The 20493-nt window shown below is 37.9% G+C and overlaps 1 protein-coding gene across 1 annotated transcript in view; it reads left to right on the top strand.

Annotated features, from left to right (window-relative positions):
- LOC116044705 overlaps nt 1-18352 on the top strand; it is a 34039-nt gene extending 15687 nt beyond the window's left edge. Inside the window, exons 6-17 of the mRNA XM_035998623.1 lie at nt 474-905; nt 2425-2856; nt 4378-4532; nt 12127-12406; nt 12851-13114; nt 13211-13465; nt 13561-13809; nt 13918-14175; nt 15071-15367; nt 15459-15728; nt 16412-16492; nt 16624-18352. Of these exons, the coding sequence (XP_035854516.1) occupies nt 474-905; nt 2425-2856; nt 4378-4532; nt 12127-12406; nt 12851-13114; nt 13211-13465; nt 13561-13809; nt 13918-14175; nt 15071-15367; nt 15459-15728; nt 16412-16492; nt 16624-16690 (3040 nt within the window). The 3' untranslated portion in view covers nt 16691-18352. The remainder of the gene's footprint in view (nt 1-473; nt 906-2424; nt 2857-4377; nt 4533-12126; nt 12407-12850; nt 13115-13210; nt 13466-13560; nt 13810-13917; nt 14176-15070; nt 15368-15458; nt 15729-16411; nt 16493-16623) is intronic.
- The last annotated feature ends 2141 nt before the right edge of the window (nt 18353-20493 follow it).

Raw genomic sequence — 20493 nt, 5'->3', positions numbered from 1 at the left:
TGGAGTCCATCAGTAGTGTGTTGTTGTTGTAGCAACTTCTTTGCAACCTCCATAAGCCACCGAGAGGCTGAGTCAGGGAACAATCACCTGTATGACGCGCCGTTTGAATAATTCAGATCCACTCCCAGATATGCTTTCAAGGATTTATTGTTCATTTGAAAGTTGGAAAAAACATTAATAAACAAAATCCAGTTGCCTGAAAAATACTGCAAAAAGGTAAATGTAGATGTGGAGAAAGTTGCGGTCAACAGAAAATGCAAAAACCCAAGCTCACCCCCTCTCTAGCCTCCGCCATACAGGTGTCCAGGTGTATAAATAGACTGATTATTGTGAGACCAACCCCCATGACGTCCTACGTTACGTAATAGGTGAAAACTATAAACCATAAACAAACATAATATGCATGGCTCCTATAGTTGTATTTATGCAGCTGAGATCAAATCATCACAAAATGTTTCCTTTTATTATTTCAGTGTTCCTCGGTGGTCAGATCTTTCTAAAGGAATCAGGATCTTTGTGAATCTGTTCTGTGCAGCAGCAGAGAGAGAACAGCAGACAGGAGAGAAGACACTGGAGCTGTTATCATCAGTGTGCAGATACAAAACATTCCCTTTAAAAGACATGTATGATGATGAATATCGGAGTAATTTCCTGCTGGATCTGTACTCCCACCTGAAGGACTATGAGACTAAAACAGGTCTGAGTCTCCTTCCATCATTACAGTCAGTTTTCCAGTCAGCTGCTGCAGTCTGGATCATAAACCTCTCAGAGAGAAAGAGCTCCATCCTCCTGGAAGTGCTGAAACTCCAATCAGAGAAGAAACAAGTGGAGCTGACAGGCTGCTCAGATGAAGAGAGTGAAGTGAGGAGTTTCCTACAGTGTCTGCCTTATATCTCACAGCTCGGGTAAGTCAGACAAATACTGTATATTTAATAATAATATGTTGCTTCTTTAAGAAGAGGTTTGTCAAAAATCCATCTTAATAATCACCTGGGTTTAAATGTTAATTGACGGCCATTTACAAATGAACATAATGTAGAAACAGATGAATTAAATGTCTCAGTTCAGTAATTATTTAGTATCACAGTCTTCTGTCTTTATGAGAATAATGAGATGATATGAATAATAATAACAACAATGTAGCTCTGAGACAACAACAAAGTCCTGATAATACTTTCTTATACAGGAAATAAAAACACATCATACAGAACTGAAACACCTGCAGTTAAAACTGATATTGGCTTTTTGTAAATCTCAGCATCTTAAAAATAACAAATAGAAACATTAAAACTGAATATTTTCGTACATATAAAATAAGTAACATCTCTTTCAACCAAAGAAAAAGTAAATAAATTCTCCATTTCTCTTCCTTTTTATGTGAAGACTGAGTGAAGTTGACTGACTGTGATGAAACTTGTACCAACTGTTGAGAGAGCAGCACATTAAGATTTCAGACATCTATGAATCATCATTTAGAGTCACCAGAGACAGATGTAGTGAACAACAACTGGTATTTACACGGCTGTCAGCTCAGGAGCACAGAGAAGCATTGCATCATGGGATTTTCTCTAACTATTGTACATGATATGGACTCTAGATGTTGTTGTTCCACTGTGTACATTTATATAATGTAAATATATTTAACATTTAAACTCACACACAAAGTCAAATTCCATAAAGTGAAGAAAACCAGGAGGAAACCAATCAGCAGAGATTTCAGACTCAGGATCAGTGTTTGTGTTGTGAGTCAGTAAAAGTCCTAAAATGATGTTCTGCTCTGATGAAAGATGTGTGTAACTCTTGTGTTGTCCTCCAGGGTCAAAATTAACACTTTTTAGAAACTGTTTTTAACTTTTTGTTGCTTTTTACAACGTTTTTGTCACTTTCTCCCCATTACCACCAGTATATTCACCACTAGAACCAACGTATTAACACTAGTTGAACAATCATTTTTAGAATTCATGGTCATTAAACTTCATTTATATGAAGTTATCTCATTTTTGTGTTAGAAAAAAGCAGAAATTATGAATGATTTTGACTAACAGTTAAGATCAGAGAAACTAAGGTAATGGATAATCACAGACATGTCAAAGTTTAGTCAGGATAACGCTATAAAATGTAATAAAACACCCAAAATTCAATGAAAGTAGAGATCTGATCCTTAATTTAACTTTTGAAGAGCGTTTTATGGAACCATCCACGTTATTTTGGGGCAATTTGGTTGAAAGAAACCCAAATTTCTGATATAGAAACTTTAAAAACGGGTCAAATTTGACCCGAGGACAACAGGAGGGTTAAAGTTTAATTAGATTAATAATTTTATACAGAACAGACATGTTCAAGATGGAGTCCATCAGTAGTTTATTGTTGTATTGATGCAGCTGAGATCAAATCATCACAAAATGTTACCTTTTATTATTTCAGTGTTTCTCGGTGGTCAGATCTTTCTAAAGGAATCAGGTTCTTTGTGAATCTGTTCTGTGCAGCAGCAGAGAGAGAACAGCAGACAGGAGAGAAGACACTGGAGCTGTTATCATCAGTGTGCAGATACAAAACATTCCCTTTAAAAGACATGTATGATGATGAATATCGGAGTAATTTCCTGCTGGATCTGTACTCCCACCTGAAGGATTATGAGACTAAAACAGGTCTGAGTCTCCTTCCATCATTACAGTCAGTTTTCCAGTCAGCTGCTGCAGTCTGGATCATAAACCTCTCAGAGAGAAAGAGCTCCATCCTCCTGGAAGTGCTGAAACTCCAATCAGAGAAGAAACAAGTGGAGCTGACAGGCTGCTCAGATGAAGAGAGTGAAGTGAGGAGTTTCCTACAGTGTCTGCCTTATATCTCACAGCTCAGGTAAGTCAGACAAATACTGTATATTTAATAATAATATGTTGCTTCTTTAAGAAGAGATTTGTCAAAAATCCATCTTAATAATCACCTGGGTTTAAATGTTAATTGACGGCCATTTACAAATGAACATAATGTAGAAACAGATGAATTAAATGTCTCAGTTCAGTAATTATTTAGTATCACAGTCTTCTGTCTTTATGAGAATAATGAGATGATATGAATAATAATAACAACAATGTAGCTCTGAGACAACAACAAAGTCCTGATAATACTTTCTTATACAGGAAATAAAAACACATCATACAGAACTGAAACACCTGCAGTTAAAACTGATATTGGCTTTTTGTAAATCTCAGCATCTTAAAAATAACAAATAGAAACATTAAAACTGAATATTTTTGTAGAGATAAAATAATTAACATCTCTTTCAACCAAAGAAAATGTAAATAAATTCTCCATTTCTCTTCCTTTTTATGTGAAGACTGAGTGAAGTTGACTGACTGTGATGAAACTTGTACCAACTGTTGAGAGAGCAGCACATTAAGATTTCAGACATCTATGAATCATCATTTAGAGTCACCAGAGACAGATGTAGTGAACAACAACTGGTATTTACACGGCTGTCAGCTCAGGAGCACAGAGAAGCATTGCATCATGGGATTTTCTCTAACTATATTGTACATGATATGGACTCTAGATGTTGTTGTTCCACTGTGTATATTTATATAATGTAAATATATTTAATATTTAAACTCACACACAAAGTCAAATTCCATAAAGTGAAGAAAACCAGGAGGAAACCAATCAGCAGAGATTTCAGACTCAGGATCAGTGTTTGTGTTGTGAGTCAGTAAAAGTCCTAAAATGATGTTCTGCTCTGATGAAAGATGTGTGTAACTCTTGTGTTGTCCTCCAGGGTCAAAATTAACACTTTTTAGACACTGTTTTTAACTTTTTGTTGCTTTTTACAACGTTTTTGTCACTTTCTCCCCATTACCACCAGTATATTCACCACTAGAACCAACGTATTAACACTAGTTGAACAATCATTTTTGGATTTCATGGTCAATAAACCTCATTTATATGAAGTTATCTCATTTTTGTGTTAGAAAAAAGCAGAAATTATAAATGATTTTGACTAACAGTTAAGATCAGAGAAACAAAGGTAATGGATAATCACAGACATGTCAAAGTTTAGTCAGGATAACGCTATAAAATGTAATAAAACACCCAGAATTCAATGAAAGTAGAGATCTGATCCTTAATTTCACTTTTGAAGAGCGTTTTATGGAACCATCCACGTTATTTTGGGGCAATTTGGTTGAAAGAAACCCAAATTTCTGATATAGAAACTTTAAAAACGGGTCAAATTTGACCCGAGGACAACAGGAGGGTTAAAGTTTAATTAGATTAATAATTTTATACAGAACAGACATGTTCAAGATGGAGTCCATCAGTAGTTTGTTGTTGTATTTATGCAGCTGAGATCAAATCATCACAAAATGTTTCCTTTTATTATTTCAGTGTTTCTCAGCGGTCAGATCTTTCTAAAGGAATCAGGTTCTTTGTGAATCTGTTCTGTGCAGCAGCAGAGAGAGAACAGCAGACAGGAGAGAAGACACTGGAGCTGTTATCATCAGTGTGCAGATACAAAACATTCCCTTTTAAAGACATGTATGGTGATGGATATCAGAGTTATTTCCTGCTGAATCTGTACTCCCACCTGAAGGACTGTGAGACTAAAACAGGTCTGAGTCTCCTTCCATCATTACAGTCAGTTTTCCAGTCAGCTCCTGCAGTCTGGATCATAAACCTCTCAGAGAGAAAGAGCTCCATCCTCCTGGAAGTGCTGAAACTCCAATCAGAGAAGAAACAAGTGGAGCTGACAGGCTGCTCAGATGAAGAGAGTGAAGTGAGGAGTTTCCTACAGTGTCTGCCTTATATCTCACAGCTCAGGTAAGTCAGACAAATACTGTATATTTAATAATAATATGTTGCTTCTTTAAGAAGAGGTTTGTCAAACATCCATCTTAATAATCACCTGGGTTTAAAGGTGCTCTAAGCGATGTCACGTGATTTTTTAGGCTATAACATGTTTTTGTCACATACAGCAAACATCTCCTCACTATCAGCGAGCTGCCTGTCCCACTGAACACACTGTAAAAAACACGGTCTCTGTAGACAGCCCAGGGTCCACAAACGGCAACAAAAACAAAGTGGCCAACCTGCACCACCAAACATAACAAACCGTGTTCCAGCATTCAGCCAATAACCGACAGAAGGATTTGGGGTGGGGGTGGGATTTTCTGTAACTATTGTACATGATATGGACTCTAGATGTTGTTGTTCCACTGTGTATATTTATATAATGTAAATATATTTAACATTTAAACTCACACACAAAGTCAAATTCCATAAAGTGAAGAAAACCAGGAGGAAACCAATCAGCAGAGATTTCAGACTCAGGATCAGTGTTTGTGTTGTGAGTCAGTAAAAGTCCTAAAATGATGTTCTGCTCTGATGAAAGATGTGTGTAACTCTTGTGTTGTCCTCCAGGGTCAAAATTAACACTTTTTAGAAACTGTTTTTAACTTTTTGTTGCTTTTTACAACGTTTTTGTCACTTTCCCCCCATTACCACCAGTATATTCACCACTAGAACCAACGTATTAACACTAGTTGAACAATTATTTTAGGATTTCATGGTCAATAAACCTCATTTATCTGAAGTTATCTCATTTTTGTGTTAGAAAAAAGCAGAAATTATGAATGATTTTGACTAACAGTTAAGATCAGAGAAACTAAGGTAATGGATAATCACAGACATGTCAAAGTTTAGTCAGGATAACGCTATAAAATGTAATAAAACACCCAAAATTCAATGAAAGTAGAGATCTGATCCTTAATTTAACTTGTGAAGAGCGTTTTATGGAACCATCCACGTTATTTTGGGACAATTTGGTTGAAAGAAACCCAAATTTCTGATATAGAAACTTTTGACCCGAGGACAACAGGAGGGTTAAAGTTTAATTAGATTATTAATTTTTAATTTAAAAAAAAAAAAAAAAAATTCTTTCACTCATTTATTTTCTCTGGATTTTCAATTATGTTTAATTATTTAATTCCATTATTTTCTACATATATATATATATATATATATATATATATATATATATATATTATTTATTTATTTCATATTTTCTTTAAATCAGAAAAAGATACATATTTGATATATATATATCTCCAATGTGTTCCTGATAAAAATTTAAATACAAAAAAAAAAGTTCATTTAGATTTTATACCCGACAGACATGTTCAAGATGGAGTCCATCAGTAGTTCGTTGTTGTATTTATGCAGCTGAGATCAAATCATCACAAAATGTTTCCTTTTATTATTTCAGTGTTTCTCGGTGGTCAGATCTTTCTAAAGGAATCAGGTTCTTTGTGAATCTGTTCTGTGCAGCAGCAGAGAGAGAACAGCAGACAGGAGAGAAGACACTGGAGCTGTTATCATCAGTGTGCAGATACAAAACATTCCCTTTAAAATATGATAATGATGGATATCAGAGTTATTTCCTGCTGGATCTGTACTCCCACCTGAAGGACTGTGAGACTAAAACAGGTCTGAGTCTCCTTCCATCATCACAGTCAGTTTTCCAGTCAGCTCCTGCAGTCTGGATCATAAACCTCTCAGAGAGAAAGAGCTCCATCCTCCTGGAAGTGCTGAAACTCCAATCAGAGAAGAAACAAGTGGAGCTGAGAGGCTGCTCAGATGAAGAGAGTGAAGTGAGGAGTTTCCTACAGTGTCTGCCTTATATCTCACAGCTCAGGTAAGTCAGACAAATACTGTATATTTAATAATAATATGTTGCTTCTTTAAGAAGAGGTTTGTCAAAAATCCATCTTAATAATCACCTGGGTTTAAATGTTAATTGACGGCCATTTACAAATGAACATAATGTAGAAACAGATGAATTAAATGTCTCAGTTCAGTAATTATTTAGTATCACAGTCTTCTGTCTTTATGAGAATAATGAGATGATATGAATAATAATAACAACAATGTAGCTCTGAGACAACAACAAAGTCCTGATAATACTTTCTTATACAGGAAATAAAAACACATCATACAGAACTGAAACACCTGCAGTTAAAACTGATATTGGCTTTTTGTAAATCTCAGCATCTTAAAAATAACAAATAGAAACATTAAAACTGAATATTTTTGTAGAGATAAAATAATTAACATCTCTTTCAACCAAAGAAAATGTAAATAAATTCTCCATTTCTCTTCCTTTTTATCTGAAGACTGAGTGAAGTTGACTGACTGTGATGAAACTTGTACCAACTGTTGAGAGAGCAGCACATTAAGATTTCAGACATCTATGAATCATCATTTAGAGTCACCAGAGACAGATGTAGTGAACAACAACTGGTATTTACACGGCTGTCAGCTCAGGAGCACAGAGAAGCATTGCATCATGGGACTTTCTCTAACTATTGTACATGATATGGACTCTAGATGTTGTTGTTCCACTGTGTATATTTATATGTTGTAAATATATTTAACATTTAAACTCATACACAAAGTCAAATTCCATAAAGTGAAGAAAACCAGGAGGAAACCAATCAGCAGAGATTTCAGACTCAGGATCAGTGTTTGTGTTGTGAGTCAGTAAAAGTCCTAAAATGATGTTCTGCTCTGATGAAAGATGTGTTTAAAGTTTAATTAGATTTTATACAGAACAGACATGTTCAATATGGAGTCCATCAGTAGTGTGTTGTTGTTGTAGCAACTTCTTTGCAACCTCCATAAGCCACCGAGAGGCTGAGTCAGGGAACAATCACCTGTATGACGCGCCGTTTGAATAATTCAGATCCACTCCCAGATATGCTTTCAAGGATTTATTGTTCATTTGAAAGTTGGAAAAAACATTAATAAACAAAATCCAGTTGCCTGAAAAATACTGCAAAAAGGTAAATGTAGATGTGGAGAAAGTTGCGGTCAACAGAAAATGCAAAAACCCAAGCTCACCCCCTCTCTAGCCTCCGCCATACAGGTGTCCAGGTGTATAAATAGACTGATTATTGTGAGACCAACCCCCATGACGTCCTACGTTACGTAATAGGTGAAAACTATAAACCATAAACAAACATAATATGCATGGCTCCTATAGTTGTATTTATGCAGCTGAGATCAAATCATCACAAAATGTTTCCTTTTATTATTTCAGTGTTCCTCGGTGGTCAGATCTTTCTAAAGGAATCAGGATCTTTGTGAATCTGTTCTGTGCAGCAGCAGAGAGAGAACAGCAGACAGGAGAGAAGACACTGGAGCTGTTATCATCAGTGTGCAGATACAAAACATTCCCTTTAAAAGACATGTATGATGATGAATATCGGAGTAATTTCCTGCTGGATCTGTACTCCCACCTGAAGGACTATGAGACTAAAACAGGTCTGAGTCTCCTTCCATCATTACAGTCAGTTTTCCAGTCAGCTGCTGCAGTCTGGATCATAAACCTCTCAGAGAGAAAGAGCTCCATCCTCCTGGAAGTGCTGAAACTCCAATCAGAGAAGAAACAAGTGGAGCTGACAGGCTGCTCAGATGAAGAGAGTGAAGTGAGGAGTTTCCTACAGTGTCTGCCTTATATCTCACAGCTCGGGTAAGTCAGACAAATACTGTATATTTAATAATAATATGTTGCTTCTTTAAGAAGAGGTTTGTCAAAAATCCATCTTAATAATCACCTGGGTTTAAATGTTAATTGACGGCCATTTACAAATGAACATAATGTAGAAACAGATGAATTAAATGTCTCAGTTCAGTAATTATTTAGTATCACAGTCTTCTGTCTTTATGAGAATAATGAGATGATATGAATAATAATAACAACAATGTAGCTCTGAGACAACAACAAAGTCCTGATAATACTTTCTTATACAGGAAATAAAAACACATCATACAGAACTGAAACACCTGCAGTTAAAACTGATATTGGCTTTTTGTAAATCTCAGCATCTTAAAAATAACAAATAGAAACATTAAAACTGAATATTTTCGTACATATAAAATAAGTAACATCTCTTTCAACCAAAGAAAAAGTAAATAAATTCTCCATTTCTCTTCCTTTTTATGTGAAGACTGAGTGAAGTTGACTGACTGTGATGAAACTTGTACCAACTGTTGAGAGAGCAGCACATTAAGATTTCAGACATCTATGAATCATCATTTAGAGTCACCAGAGACAGATGTAGTGAACAACAACTGGTATTTACACGGCTGTCAGCTCAGGAGCACAGAGAAGCATTGCATCATGGGATTTTCTCTAACTATTGTACATGATATGGACTCTAGATGTTGTTGTTCCACTGTGTACATTTATATAATGTAAATATATTTAACATTTAAACTCACACACAAAGTCAAATTCCATAAAGTGAAGAAAACCAGGAGGAAACCAATCAGCAGAGATTTCAGACTCAGGATCAGTGTTTGTGTTGTGAGTCAGTAAAAGTCCTAAAATGATGTTCTGCTCTGATGAAAGATGTGTGTAACTCTTGTGTTGTCCTCCAGGGTCAAAATTAACACTTTTTAGAAACTGTTTTTAACTTTTTGTTGCTTTTTACAACGTTTTTGTCACTTTCTCCCCATTACCACCAGTATATTCACCACTAGAACCAACGTATTAACACTAGTTGAACAATCATTTTTAGAATTCATGGTCATTAAACTTCATTTATATGAAGTTATCTCATTTTTGTGTTAGAAAAAAGCAGAAATTATGAATGATTTTGACTAACAGTTAAGATCAGAGAAACTAAGGTAATGGATAATCACAGACATGTCAAAGTTTAGTCAGGATAACGCTATAAAATGTAATAAAACACCCAAAATTCAATGAAAGTAGAGATCTGATCCTTAATTTAACTTTTGAAGAGCGTTTTATGGAACCATCCACGTTATTTTGGGGCAATTTGGTTGAAAGAAACCCAAATTTCTGATATAGAAACTTTAAAAACGGGTCAAATTTGACCCGAGGACAACAGGAGGGTTAAAGTTTAATTAGATTAATAATTTTATACAGAACAGACATGTTCAAGATGGAGTCCATCAGTAGTTTATTGTTGTATTGATGCAGCTGAGATCAAATCATCACAAAATGTTACCTTTTATTATTTCAGTGTTTCTCGGTGGTCAGATCTTTCTAAAGGAATCAGGTTCTTTGTGAATCTGTTCTGTGCAGCAGCAGAGAGAGAACAGCAGACAGGAGAGAAGACACTGGAGCTGTTATCATCAGTGTGCAGATACAAAACATTCCCTTTAAAAGACATGTATGATGATGAATATCGGAGTAATTTCCTGCTGGATCTGTACTCCCACCTGAAGGATTATGAGACTAAAACAGGTCTGAGTCTCCTTCCATCATTACAGTCAGTTTTCCAGTCAGCTGCTGCAGTCTGGATCATAAACCTCTCAGAGAGAAAGAGCTCCATCCTCCTGGAAGTGCTGAAACTCCAATCAGAGAAGAAACAAGTGGAGCTGACAGGCTGCTCAGATGAAGAGAGTGAAGTGAGGAGTTTCCTACAGTGTCTGCCTTATATCTCACAGCTCAGGTAAGTCAGACAAATACTGTATATTTAATAATAATATGTTGCTTCTTTAAGAAGAGATTTGTCAAAAATCCATCTTAATAATCACCTGGGTTTAAATGTTAATTGACGGCCATTTACAAATGAACATAATGTAGAAACAGATGAATTAAATGTCTCAGTTCAGTAATTATTTAGTATCACAGTCTTCTGTCTTTATGAGAATAATGAGATGATATGAATAATAATAACAACAATGTAGCTCTGAGACAACAACAAAGTCCTGATAATACTTTCTTATACAGGAAATAAAAACACATCATACAGAACTGAAACACCTGCAGTTAAAACTGATATTGGCTTTTTGTAAATCTCAGCATCTTAAAAATAACAAATAGAAACATTAAAACTGAATATTTTTGTAGAGATAAAATAATTAACATCTCTTTCAACCAAAGAAAATGTAAATAAATTCTCCATTTCTCTTCCTTTTTATGTGAAGACTGAGTGAAGTTGACTGACTGTGATGAAACTTGTACCAACTGTTGAGAGAGCAGCACATTAAGATTTCAGACATCTATGAATCATCATTTAGAGTCACCAGAGACAGATGTAGTGAACAACAACTGGTATTTACACGGCTGTCAGCTCAGGAGCACAGAGAAGCATTGCATCATGGGATTTTCTCTAACTATATTGTACATGATATGGACTCTAGATGTTGTTGTTCCACTGTGTATATTTATATAATGTAAATATATTTAATATTTAAACTCACACACAAAGTCAAATTCCATAAAGTGAAGAAAACCAGGAGGAAACCAATCAGCAGAGATTTCAGACTCAGGATCAGTGTTTGTGTTGTGAGTCAGTAAAAGTCCTAAAATGATGTTCTGCTCTGATGAAAGATGTGTGTAACTCTTGTGTTGTCCTCCAGGGTCAAAATTAACACTTTTTTTTAACTTTTTGTTGCTTTTTACAAAGTTTTTGTCACTTTCCCCCCATTACCACCAGTATATTCACCACTAGAACCAACGTATTAACACTAGTTGAACAATCATTTTTGGATTTCATGGTCAATAAACCTCATTTATATGAAGTTATCTCATTTTTGTGTTAGAAAAAAGCAGAAATTATGAATGATTTTGACTAACAGTTAAGATCAGAGAAACTAAGGTAATGGATAATCACAGACATGTCAAAGTTTAGTCAGGATAACGCTATAAAATGTAATAAAACACCCAAAATTCAATGAAAGTAGAGATCTGATCCTTAATTTAACTTGTGAAGAGCGTTTTATGGAACCATCCATGTTATTTTGGGGCAATTTGGTTGAAAGAAACCCAAATTTCTGATATAGAAACTTTAAAAACGGGTCAAATTTGACCCGAGGACAACAGGAGGGTTAAAGTTTAATTAGATTAATTATTTTATACAGAACAGACATGTTCAAGATGGAGTCCATCAGTAGTTTGTTGTTGTATTTATGCAGCTGAGATCAAATCATCACAAAATGTTTCCTTTTATTATTTCAGTGTTTCTCAGCGGTCAGATCTTTCTAAAGGAATCAGGATCTTTGTGAATCTGTTCTGTGCAGCAGCAGAGAGAGAACAGCAGACAGGAGAGAAGACACTGGAGCTGTTATCATCAGTGTGCAGATATGAAACATTCCCTTTTAAAGATGATGATGAATATCAGAGCGATTTCCTGCTGGATCTGTACTCCCACCTGAAGGACTGTGAGACTAAAACAGGTCTGAGTCTCCTTCCATCATTACAGTCAGTTTTCCAGTCAGCTCCTGCAGTCTGGATCATAAACCTCTCAGAGAGAAAGAGCTCCATCCTCCTGGAAGTGCTGAAACTCCAATCAGAGAAGAAACAAGTGGAGCTGAGAGACTGCTCAGATGAAGAGAGTGAAGTGAGGAGTTTCCTACAGTGTCTGCCTTATATCTCACAGCTCAGGTAAGTCAGACAAATACTGTATATTTAATAATAATATGTTGCTTCTTTAAGAAGAGGTTATTCTATAATCACCTGGGTTTAAATGTTAATTGACGGCCATTTACAAATGAACATAATGTAGAAACAGATGAATTAAATGTCTCAGTTCAGTAATTATTTAGTATCACAGTCACAGTAAATCATTATTCTGCATGTTTGAGAATAATGAACTGATGTGAATAATAATAACAACAATGTAGCTCTGAGACAACAACACAGTCCTGATAATACTTTCTTATACAGGAAATAAAAACATTGTGTTGAAATGAAATATATCTCACAGCTCAGGTACTGTGTATTTAATTCATCCTTCAGGAAGTCATTGTCCATAACGTGGTTTGTTATGTATTCTTTTCTGTTTTTTCTTTGCTGTGTTCTCACTTCCTCCTTGTTGTTGTGTTTCAGCTGTGATCCCGAGTTCTTCCAGAGAGTGTGTTCACTGATCTCTGTCAGATCCAGAGAGGAGGCCGAGCAGTTGGCCTCTGTGCTGCAGCTGCTGGGCTTCAGCCTGCTGTTAACAGGAGACTTACGCAGGAAAACCTGCCGGTCTGTGGGGACAGTTGTCAGACTTTGTGGCTCTGATGTAAATCTCATCCTCACACCAAGAAAGATGTCTGTCAGAGGAGCCTCCCTCCTCTTTAGACGTACAACACAACTTCACAGTCTGAAGTACGCATTTCTATTATTACTGTTTTATTCTTGTAACTCTCTTCTCCAGTTTGAATGCTCAGTTAGTGGTGAACTTGTTTTCTCTTTGTTTTTCAGGCTTTCCATAGACATGACCTTGTTAATGTGTCGATGGGTCAGAAGAGGGAGAGTGGCCTGTCGGCTGACTATGGAAGAGCTTTCTCTCTCCTCTCAGACTGCCCAGCCATCAGAGAGAGTGTTGTTGAAGGTTGTCAGTAGTTTGGCTTCCCTGCTGAGATACTGGACAGTCAGACGGTTAGACCTGACGGAGTTCTGTGTTCCTGCTCAGGGTCTCATTCCTCTGCTGCTTCATGATGGTCCTCTAACAATCAAGTACAAGTCTTTCCTGAGCCTCATAAACACACACACTGATAAATAAACAGGCTAAATGTATTAATAATCTACTTTTCTAACATTTTAATCTGCAGACTGAGTGAGAAGGTTTTGCAGCCGCTACTCTCCCTCCTCCATGAAATCCAGGATGAGGCCTTGACCCGTTCCTTCTTGAGGAAGGTTGGTGGAGAGCTGACGTCCTGCTGTCTGAACTGGGAGCTCCTTCACTATCTGCTGCTGCAGTCGTCAGCTCACACCATCACTGTGAACATGAGGAAGAACCGCTTCTTACAGGAGAGCGTCACACGTCTGCTTCCCTTTCTGGACAGGATTGTGTTCAAAAAGTCAGCAAGTTGTTGTTTAGGTTTTATCATATTTAATCATGTCCATGTGTTGTTGTGGCTTGTTTTCACTAAACAAAGTGTCCTGGTGAATACACGTTATGCTTTCAGACCCTGTTCCAGCTTTGTGTTGACCACCATCAGAGAGATCTATAAAGCTGGAGCCAGTCCCGTTATACCCAGTTTACTGAGGTCATTGGATGATGTCATCAACCTGACCTGCAGAGAGATGGACTCGGAGGACTTTGCTGCTCTGCTCTTCACCCTCAGACACAGTGACCGAGTTCAACTGAACCTCACGTGGACCTCCATACCAGCAGGGGAAATAAAGTCCATCCTCTTAATGCTGGACAAAGTCTCTCATCTCAGGTCAGACATTAGTGCTCGTCTGTTTACCACTCGCAGACAAACAAAAACATAACATTCCTTTGCTGCACGCTCAACAAAACTGTTGCTTCTCCCCATCATCAACACCTGAGTCCAGTTATCTCTTGAGAACTCCTGCTCCAAGCGGTCGGAGGGTCCAAACAAACAAACAACAATGTAAACCTAAATGGATCTTAACCCAATAGAAAATATATACAAGACATTACAAGATAATTCATTATAAGATCATTTGGGGTTATTATTGTCTTTAGTAGTAGTTTTTTCCATCATTCTATCAGTAATATTCACATTTTACTCACCAAGTTAACAGCTGAGATCTGTAAAAGAAGTCTGACGGGTCAAGAAACACGAGCAGTCCCACAGGTTGGAAACTAACCAACAGTTTTCCCAGATTATTTAAACCACACACTGAATGTGAGGCTTGAAATGTCTGATAGTCTCTCCCTGCACAGGAAAACTGTACGTGCACAACTCCAGTCAGAACAGCGGGACAGAGTTGAAGCAGGAAGTGTTTCTTAGAACTGTGAAGGATGTTTATACCTGACAGTTTGGCTCATTTTACCTTTTACTTTTGGTTTCTCTTGAATTAGTTTGTCTAACCTGGAGGTTTGTTCCCAACCGATCTGATCTGTTTCTTGGTCAGTCGGAGCACTTTTCAGTCCCGATCTTTTCTATTAACATTATAGGCTTTATGTTATTAATACTGACGGAAATAAAGGACAAAACTACCATAATAAGTTGTAAAGAAACATAATTATCCTTTAATTTGTCTTTTGTTTCTAATGCATGTGAAGCTGCAGATCATTCTAGTATCTGATCAATGAAACTATCTATATGGTTCTGTTATTGGTTTAATTAGTGGATCATTTCCTCTCAGTGTTGACAGGAATCAGCTGCTGAGGTTGGTCCACTGCTGCGCTGCCTCTGAGGCCCAGCAGGGGGCAGCAGCCGGCCTGCTCAGGACTCTGCAGCACAGGCTGGATCTGTCCTGCTGCTCCAGTGTGGAGCTGGATCATCAGAGTGACTCTCTCAGTCTGACTGCTGAGGACTGCAGGGCCGTCTCCACCATCCTGACACACAGCAGCAGAGACACACAGCTCATCCTGCAGGACTGTGAGCTGGAGGACAGCGGCCTGGACCTGCTGTTTCCTGTCCTGCACAGAGTCCGTCTCAGGTGGGAAAGATCCCAGAAAGTCTGAAAGCAGAGGAGAAGTTTTTGTTCATGTTTCTGCATCGTAACACTCTGCTCTGTTTCTCCTGCTCAGAGCCAGTAAAGCTGTCCTCCTCCGGCTGGTGTCCCTGGTTCCTGTGAACAGTGAGAGGGACTCAGTGAGACGGGCAGTGTCCCTCCGTACAGCCCTGGATGGAGAGCTGGACCTCAGTCACAGCACACTGGATCAGAGGGCCTGTGGAGCTCTGGCCCTGATGCTGGACTTCAGTGAAGAGCTGCCAGAGCTGGACCTGAGTCACTGTGGACTCACTGATCAGCTGCTGCTCACACTCAGCGCACATCTGCACAAAGTACAAGTCCTGGAGTGAATCAAACTACAAATGTGTTCATGTGTGCAACAGTGTTTATAACGCAGTGTCAGCTCTAACCGAGGTGGAGGTGTTAATTTATAAAATATATATTACAGCGACCGGTACAGTCTGTGTGAGGTTCAGAAAGAGCCAGTAATGTCAGCTGCTCAGTTTAATGAGCCGAGAGGACAGCAAGACGGCTTTCTGGAGAAAATGTTCCTACAAACATAAATTAATTAACCCCAAATATTAATATCACATACAGCAACCTACATTTATTATAGATTCCCCTAAACATGCTTTCAAAGGCAGATGTTGTTGCGTTTACATTTCAGGAGAGACTGAAGTTCCCGTCAAACTTATTTTAGAAGACAACATGTCTGTATAGTCAGAGCTGTCTACAGAAAGCTGCAGTACAACAAACATACTGTACTTATTCTCTCCTGTCTGTATCTAAAGTAAGTAGATTTCATTTATTTTACTGTAAATTCCTTCAGAAAGCATCAGTCTGGCTGAAGATGAGCTATAAACAGAGAACTCATAATAATTCAGTTGGCACGAACCCAATCTATCCTGATATCAAGAGATATGGGCTGTGGTGATTGGTTTAAAGTGGAAAATGTCCGTCAGCAGCAGGCGGCTGATATAATGTACAGTAATTAATGTAATGTAATAAATGTTTGTGTGCATGTTACAGTCTGAGTCACAATAACATCACGGATGCTTCAACTGACATGTTACTGCGACTGTCCATCAACCCCTCCACTGACACCGTGCGGTGAGCATTCTTTAATTAGTGTCCCATTCATTCAATTAAGAGGAAATGAATGACTTCAGATCACTTCAATGAACCGCTCCACATATGATTCTGTGTGATTGTGTCTGCTCTCTCTGTTTGGTGTTTTCTAGACTCTTCGGGAACAACATTGTGGACAGAACATCCTTTAAGGAAGACCAGCGCTTTGAGATCTGGTGAAGCAGTCGTCAGTGTGTAAGATCTCCTTCTACCACCTCAGGAACATTTCCAAACTCCGTCTCACACTCTGTCAGATGCAGAATAACACCGTCCACAGCTTTGCCTCCTGAAGGTGGGACTACTGTAACGTTCTCGTCATCAGGACTTCTAGCTGAGCCTTCGAGAGCTTCACTACATCCAGAACAGCGCCGCTAGGATCCTAATGAAGGTACGAAAATACCACCACATCACACCCATCCTTCACTCTCTCCACTGGCTTCCTGTCTCGTTCAGGATCAAGTACAACATCTCGCTGCTCACCCATCAGTGTATCCATGGAAACGCCCCTCCCTACCTCACACCACAAACCTCCTGACGTGACCTCCGCTCCAGAAACAAAGTCCTTCTTCTGCTCAGCCGCTCCTCTTCTGTGGAGTTCCTCCCAGACCACCTGAGGGCTCCTTCAGGGACACAAACATATTTCTCTTTCAGAAAGCCTTCTCCTAAACTTTGTATTTTTATGCTCCTGTTTTTAATATTGTTTACTCTGTAGCACTTTGGGATTGCTTTTAACAAAGAAAAGTGAAACATCAGGATTTATCTCTTTTATTTATGATGACTGAGATTGTTCTGTTGGGATCATCTTTATAATGACTGTTTTTGTATTTTGTAATAACACGTCAGGATCTCAGGAGAATTATCTTAAAATGTGAATATGAGTATGATTTTAGTTTTGGTTTTAAAGAGACTGACTTTGTGTCAGGAACAGACCTCGTTCTGAGACTCGGAGACCCAGGTTCATATTTTCTGGAAATGCAATAACTATTCTAAAGTCTTGTGAAATGTAGAGCTCTAAATATGTTCAATAAATACTTGATATGAAAGGGTCAAACGCCTGCAGCCACATTAAATGTAATGCTGTATTTTGACATATGTTTGATTTACAGTAGTTATTACAATCATGTTAGAGAGTATTCATCTTTTATAACAGAAACCTACTGGTTCATAAGGTCTTTACAAAAGTTGTTTTTGGAAATAATCTGATTTATGCAGCATTTAGAAGTCTGTATCTGTTGAGAATGAAGCGTTTAAAGTGAACAACTGAGTTTGAACTTAAATAAAAAGTGTCTTTACTCTTCTTGTCCACATCTGACCTGTAAGCAAATGTACGGAGCTCTCTTTAGGACCGGTTCCTCTGGGAACATGGAGCAGCACACTTTAGTTCCTCCACAGTTTTAGGACCAGGACCTTGGCGGGCGGAGCTGGTAAAGTGTGAATGAAATGCTGCTGAACCCTTCAGGGATCAGCCTGCTGAGATGTTCTGCAGCAGCAGCCCCCTCAGCACTGCTGACTCATGAGGAATACACAAGTAGGAGGATTTGAGACAAACATTTCCAGATCAGTTTAAAGCCCTGATGGTTCTGTTGGACCACTGAAACCAGCAGGTGGAGAGTTTAACACGAGCTCAGCTTACTGTAAGGGATCAAACCCCTGGTCTTTATTTTGGGGAAATAAAATGAATAAACGGTCTAAAAGCTCTGCTGGTGTCGGTGTTCTTTGTCTCATTGTTAGATGTTAATATGTGCTGGTTTTGTTTTTATGAGCTCCACCTTAATGTCTTAAAGCTTCAGTTCACTTCAATAACTTTATACATCTCACTAATAAAACTGGAGATGAACTCAACAGCTAGTAACTCTGGATGTTATTCCACAGATCTCACAACTGACTGATAGTCATTTTCTATTGGACTGTTCATTGAAAAAAACTACATAATTTTAACATTTTATTTGATAAATAATTACATGTTGTCCTTCACTACATCTCAGAGAGGAATATTATACTCTTACTACTACATTAGGTTTAATATCTTTAAATGTATCGATTATAGGCAGTCCAGTTTTGAAGAAATGTGGGTCGTGCAACAAGGCAGGCCTGCTTGGAAAAATCCAAGTAGATAAACAAAGAATATGTTTACGGAATTTACTCTAACTGGGGCGTTTTAGGACAGTTTGGGGGCATAACAGTAAGAGCAAATGGCGTTTAACCATGTAACGGTAACGTTATCCAGCTAATTTAAATAGCTCACTTTACTGTATTGCGTGAACAGTTAACTTAATTTAATATTTTATGTGGCCTTGTCACTGTCTATTTGCCTGGGCAGCAAATAGACAGTGACCGGCTGACCGCTCACTCTTTTAACGGCTCTGATTCCGAAAGGGGATTTCCAAATGGAACCAAGCCAACCAGCTCCGAGATTAACATTGACCATAAAACATTTAATTATCCCACACAAATAGTATATCAGCGAGAAGTGATGCTTTTAATTGTGGATAAACCTTCTGCCTGGCTAGTCTATACGGCCCCTCATAGGTGGGATGTCACTCATGGTCCACACAGACATTTAGGCAGGCTACCCTTGATGGCAAAGCATGTGTTGCTTTATTGTGGAAATGTAGTGATGCATGCTAAGTAGACTATAGTAATACATAATACATGTGTTAAGGGTAATTAAACAAATGGAACAAACAGTCTGGTGGTGACTTTACAATGAAGGCAAATTAGTTTCATGTAGACCAAGGTCGCCCAATTCGGGGCCTGCACTTTTTGTTTTGACCGGCCATGGCATTTGACATGCTCACGCTTATTCTCCTCTTATTTTAAAAGTGCTGTAAATTCCTAAATGTGATGGCTACAAAAGGTACATTTTGTGCAGCTAAAAAGTACTGAATCTTGAGTTTTTTGGCAATGTAAAGAGCAGTGCTGTTAAACTTCCCTATTAAATTACATAGGGTACATAACTTTTATATACAAAGAATTACAAGAACTACTGTAATCAACATTTATTTTTGCCCTCGGCCTTTCATCTAGATACATTTTGGCCCTTTATATGAAAGAATTTGGGCACCTCTGAGTTTTTTGTGCTTGTATACTGACATCTGCTGGTCAATGTTTGAAATTGCACTACTAATAAGGTGTCCTTGAGAGACCATTTCAAATTATTGAATTGCGTTTTTCATGCCACATTCAGTGTTCTGTGAAATGTTGGGAATAGAAGATGTACATACATAACATGATGATCCAACAAAGCAACAAACAATGTATGAAGATGGACAGATAGATGTGCATTAGTGTCTTTCTCTGGCTCAGTCTAGGCAACTGCCCGTGGGAACTGCCCGTCAAACTGTGCAGTGCGTATACAGATATTCATACATGCAGATATACAGTATAAGAATACTAAATAACCTAGTTCATGGAATGTAGGAACAGTCAAGTGGTTTTTAAGAGGCAGGTACACAACTCATTTTTGGCACAGTCTTGGTAAACTGTATGATTGGAGACCATTTGACTAAAAATCTTTAACTGACTCTCAGGGTTGCTTACTCTGACTGCGCCTCAAAAGAATTTAATTCTCAACCTCCAGTATTCATCTTCACCACCTTATCTTGCAGAGCTATCCGTCATGGTTCGATGTTGTATTTATCGTTTGCATTACTGAAGAGAGCAAATGAAAAACTATATTGACAGAGGTGGGATTCGATCCTTCCACTTCAAATTATTAAATATCACTTAAGTCAGCCTCTTATCTTAGTGAGCTCTAACAAATTGTTTTTTTGTTCTATCAATTTTAGTTCATACTGAGGAGAATACTTGGGACAATCTCAAGATTGTTTAGCTACACAGGGGAGCTGGGATTTGATCCTTTCACTTCAGACCTTTAGGTATCAGCCTACCTTGCTGAGCCACTTCTCTGGTCAGAAATAGGGTCCATAGTGTTAATGTTCATATTACTGTTTCTGTGTAACATCTAAATACTTGTCTATGCT

This window comes from Sander lucioperca, chromosome 24 (genome assembly GCF_008315115.2).
Source record: "Sander lucioperca isolate FBNREF2018 chromosome 24, SLUC_FBN_1.2, whole genome shotgun sequence".
Classification (NCBI taxonomy): domain Eukaryota; kingdom Metazoa; phylum Chordata; class Actinopteri; order Perciformes; family Percidae; genus Sander; species Sander lucioperca.
This window is presented reverse-complemented; position numbering and strand designations above follow the sequence as displayed.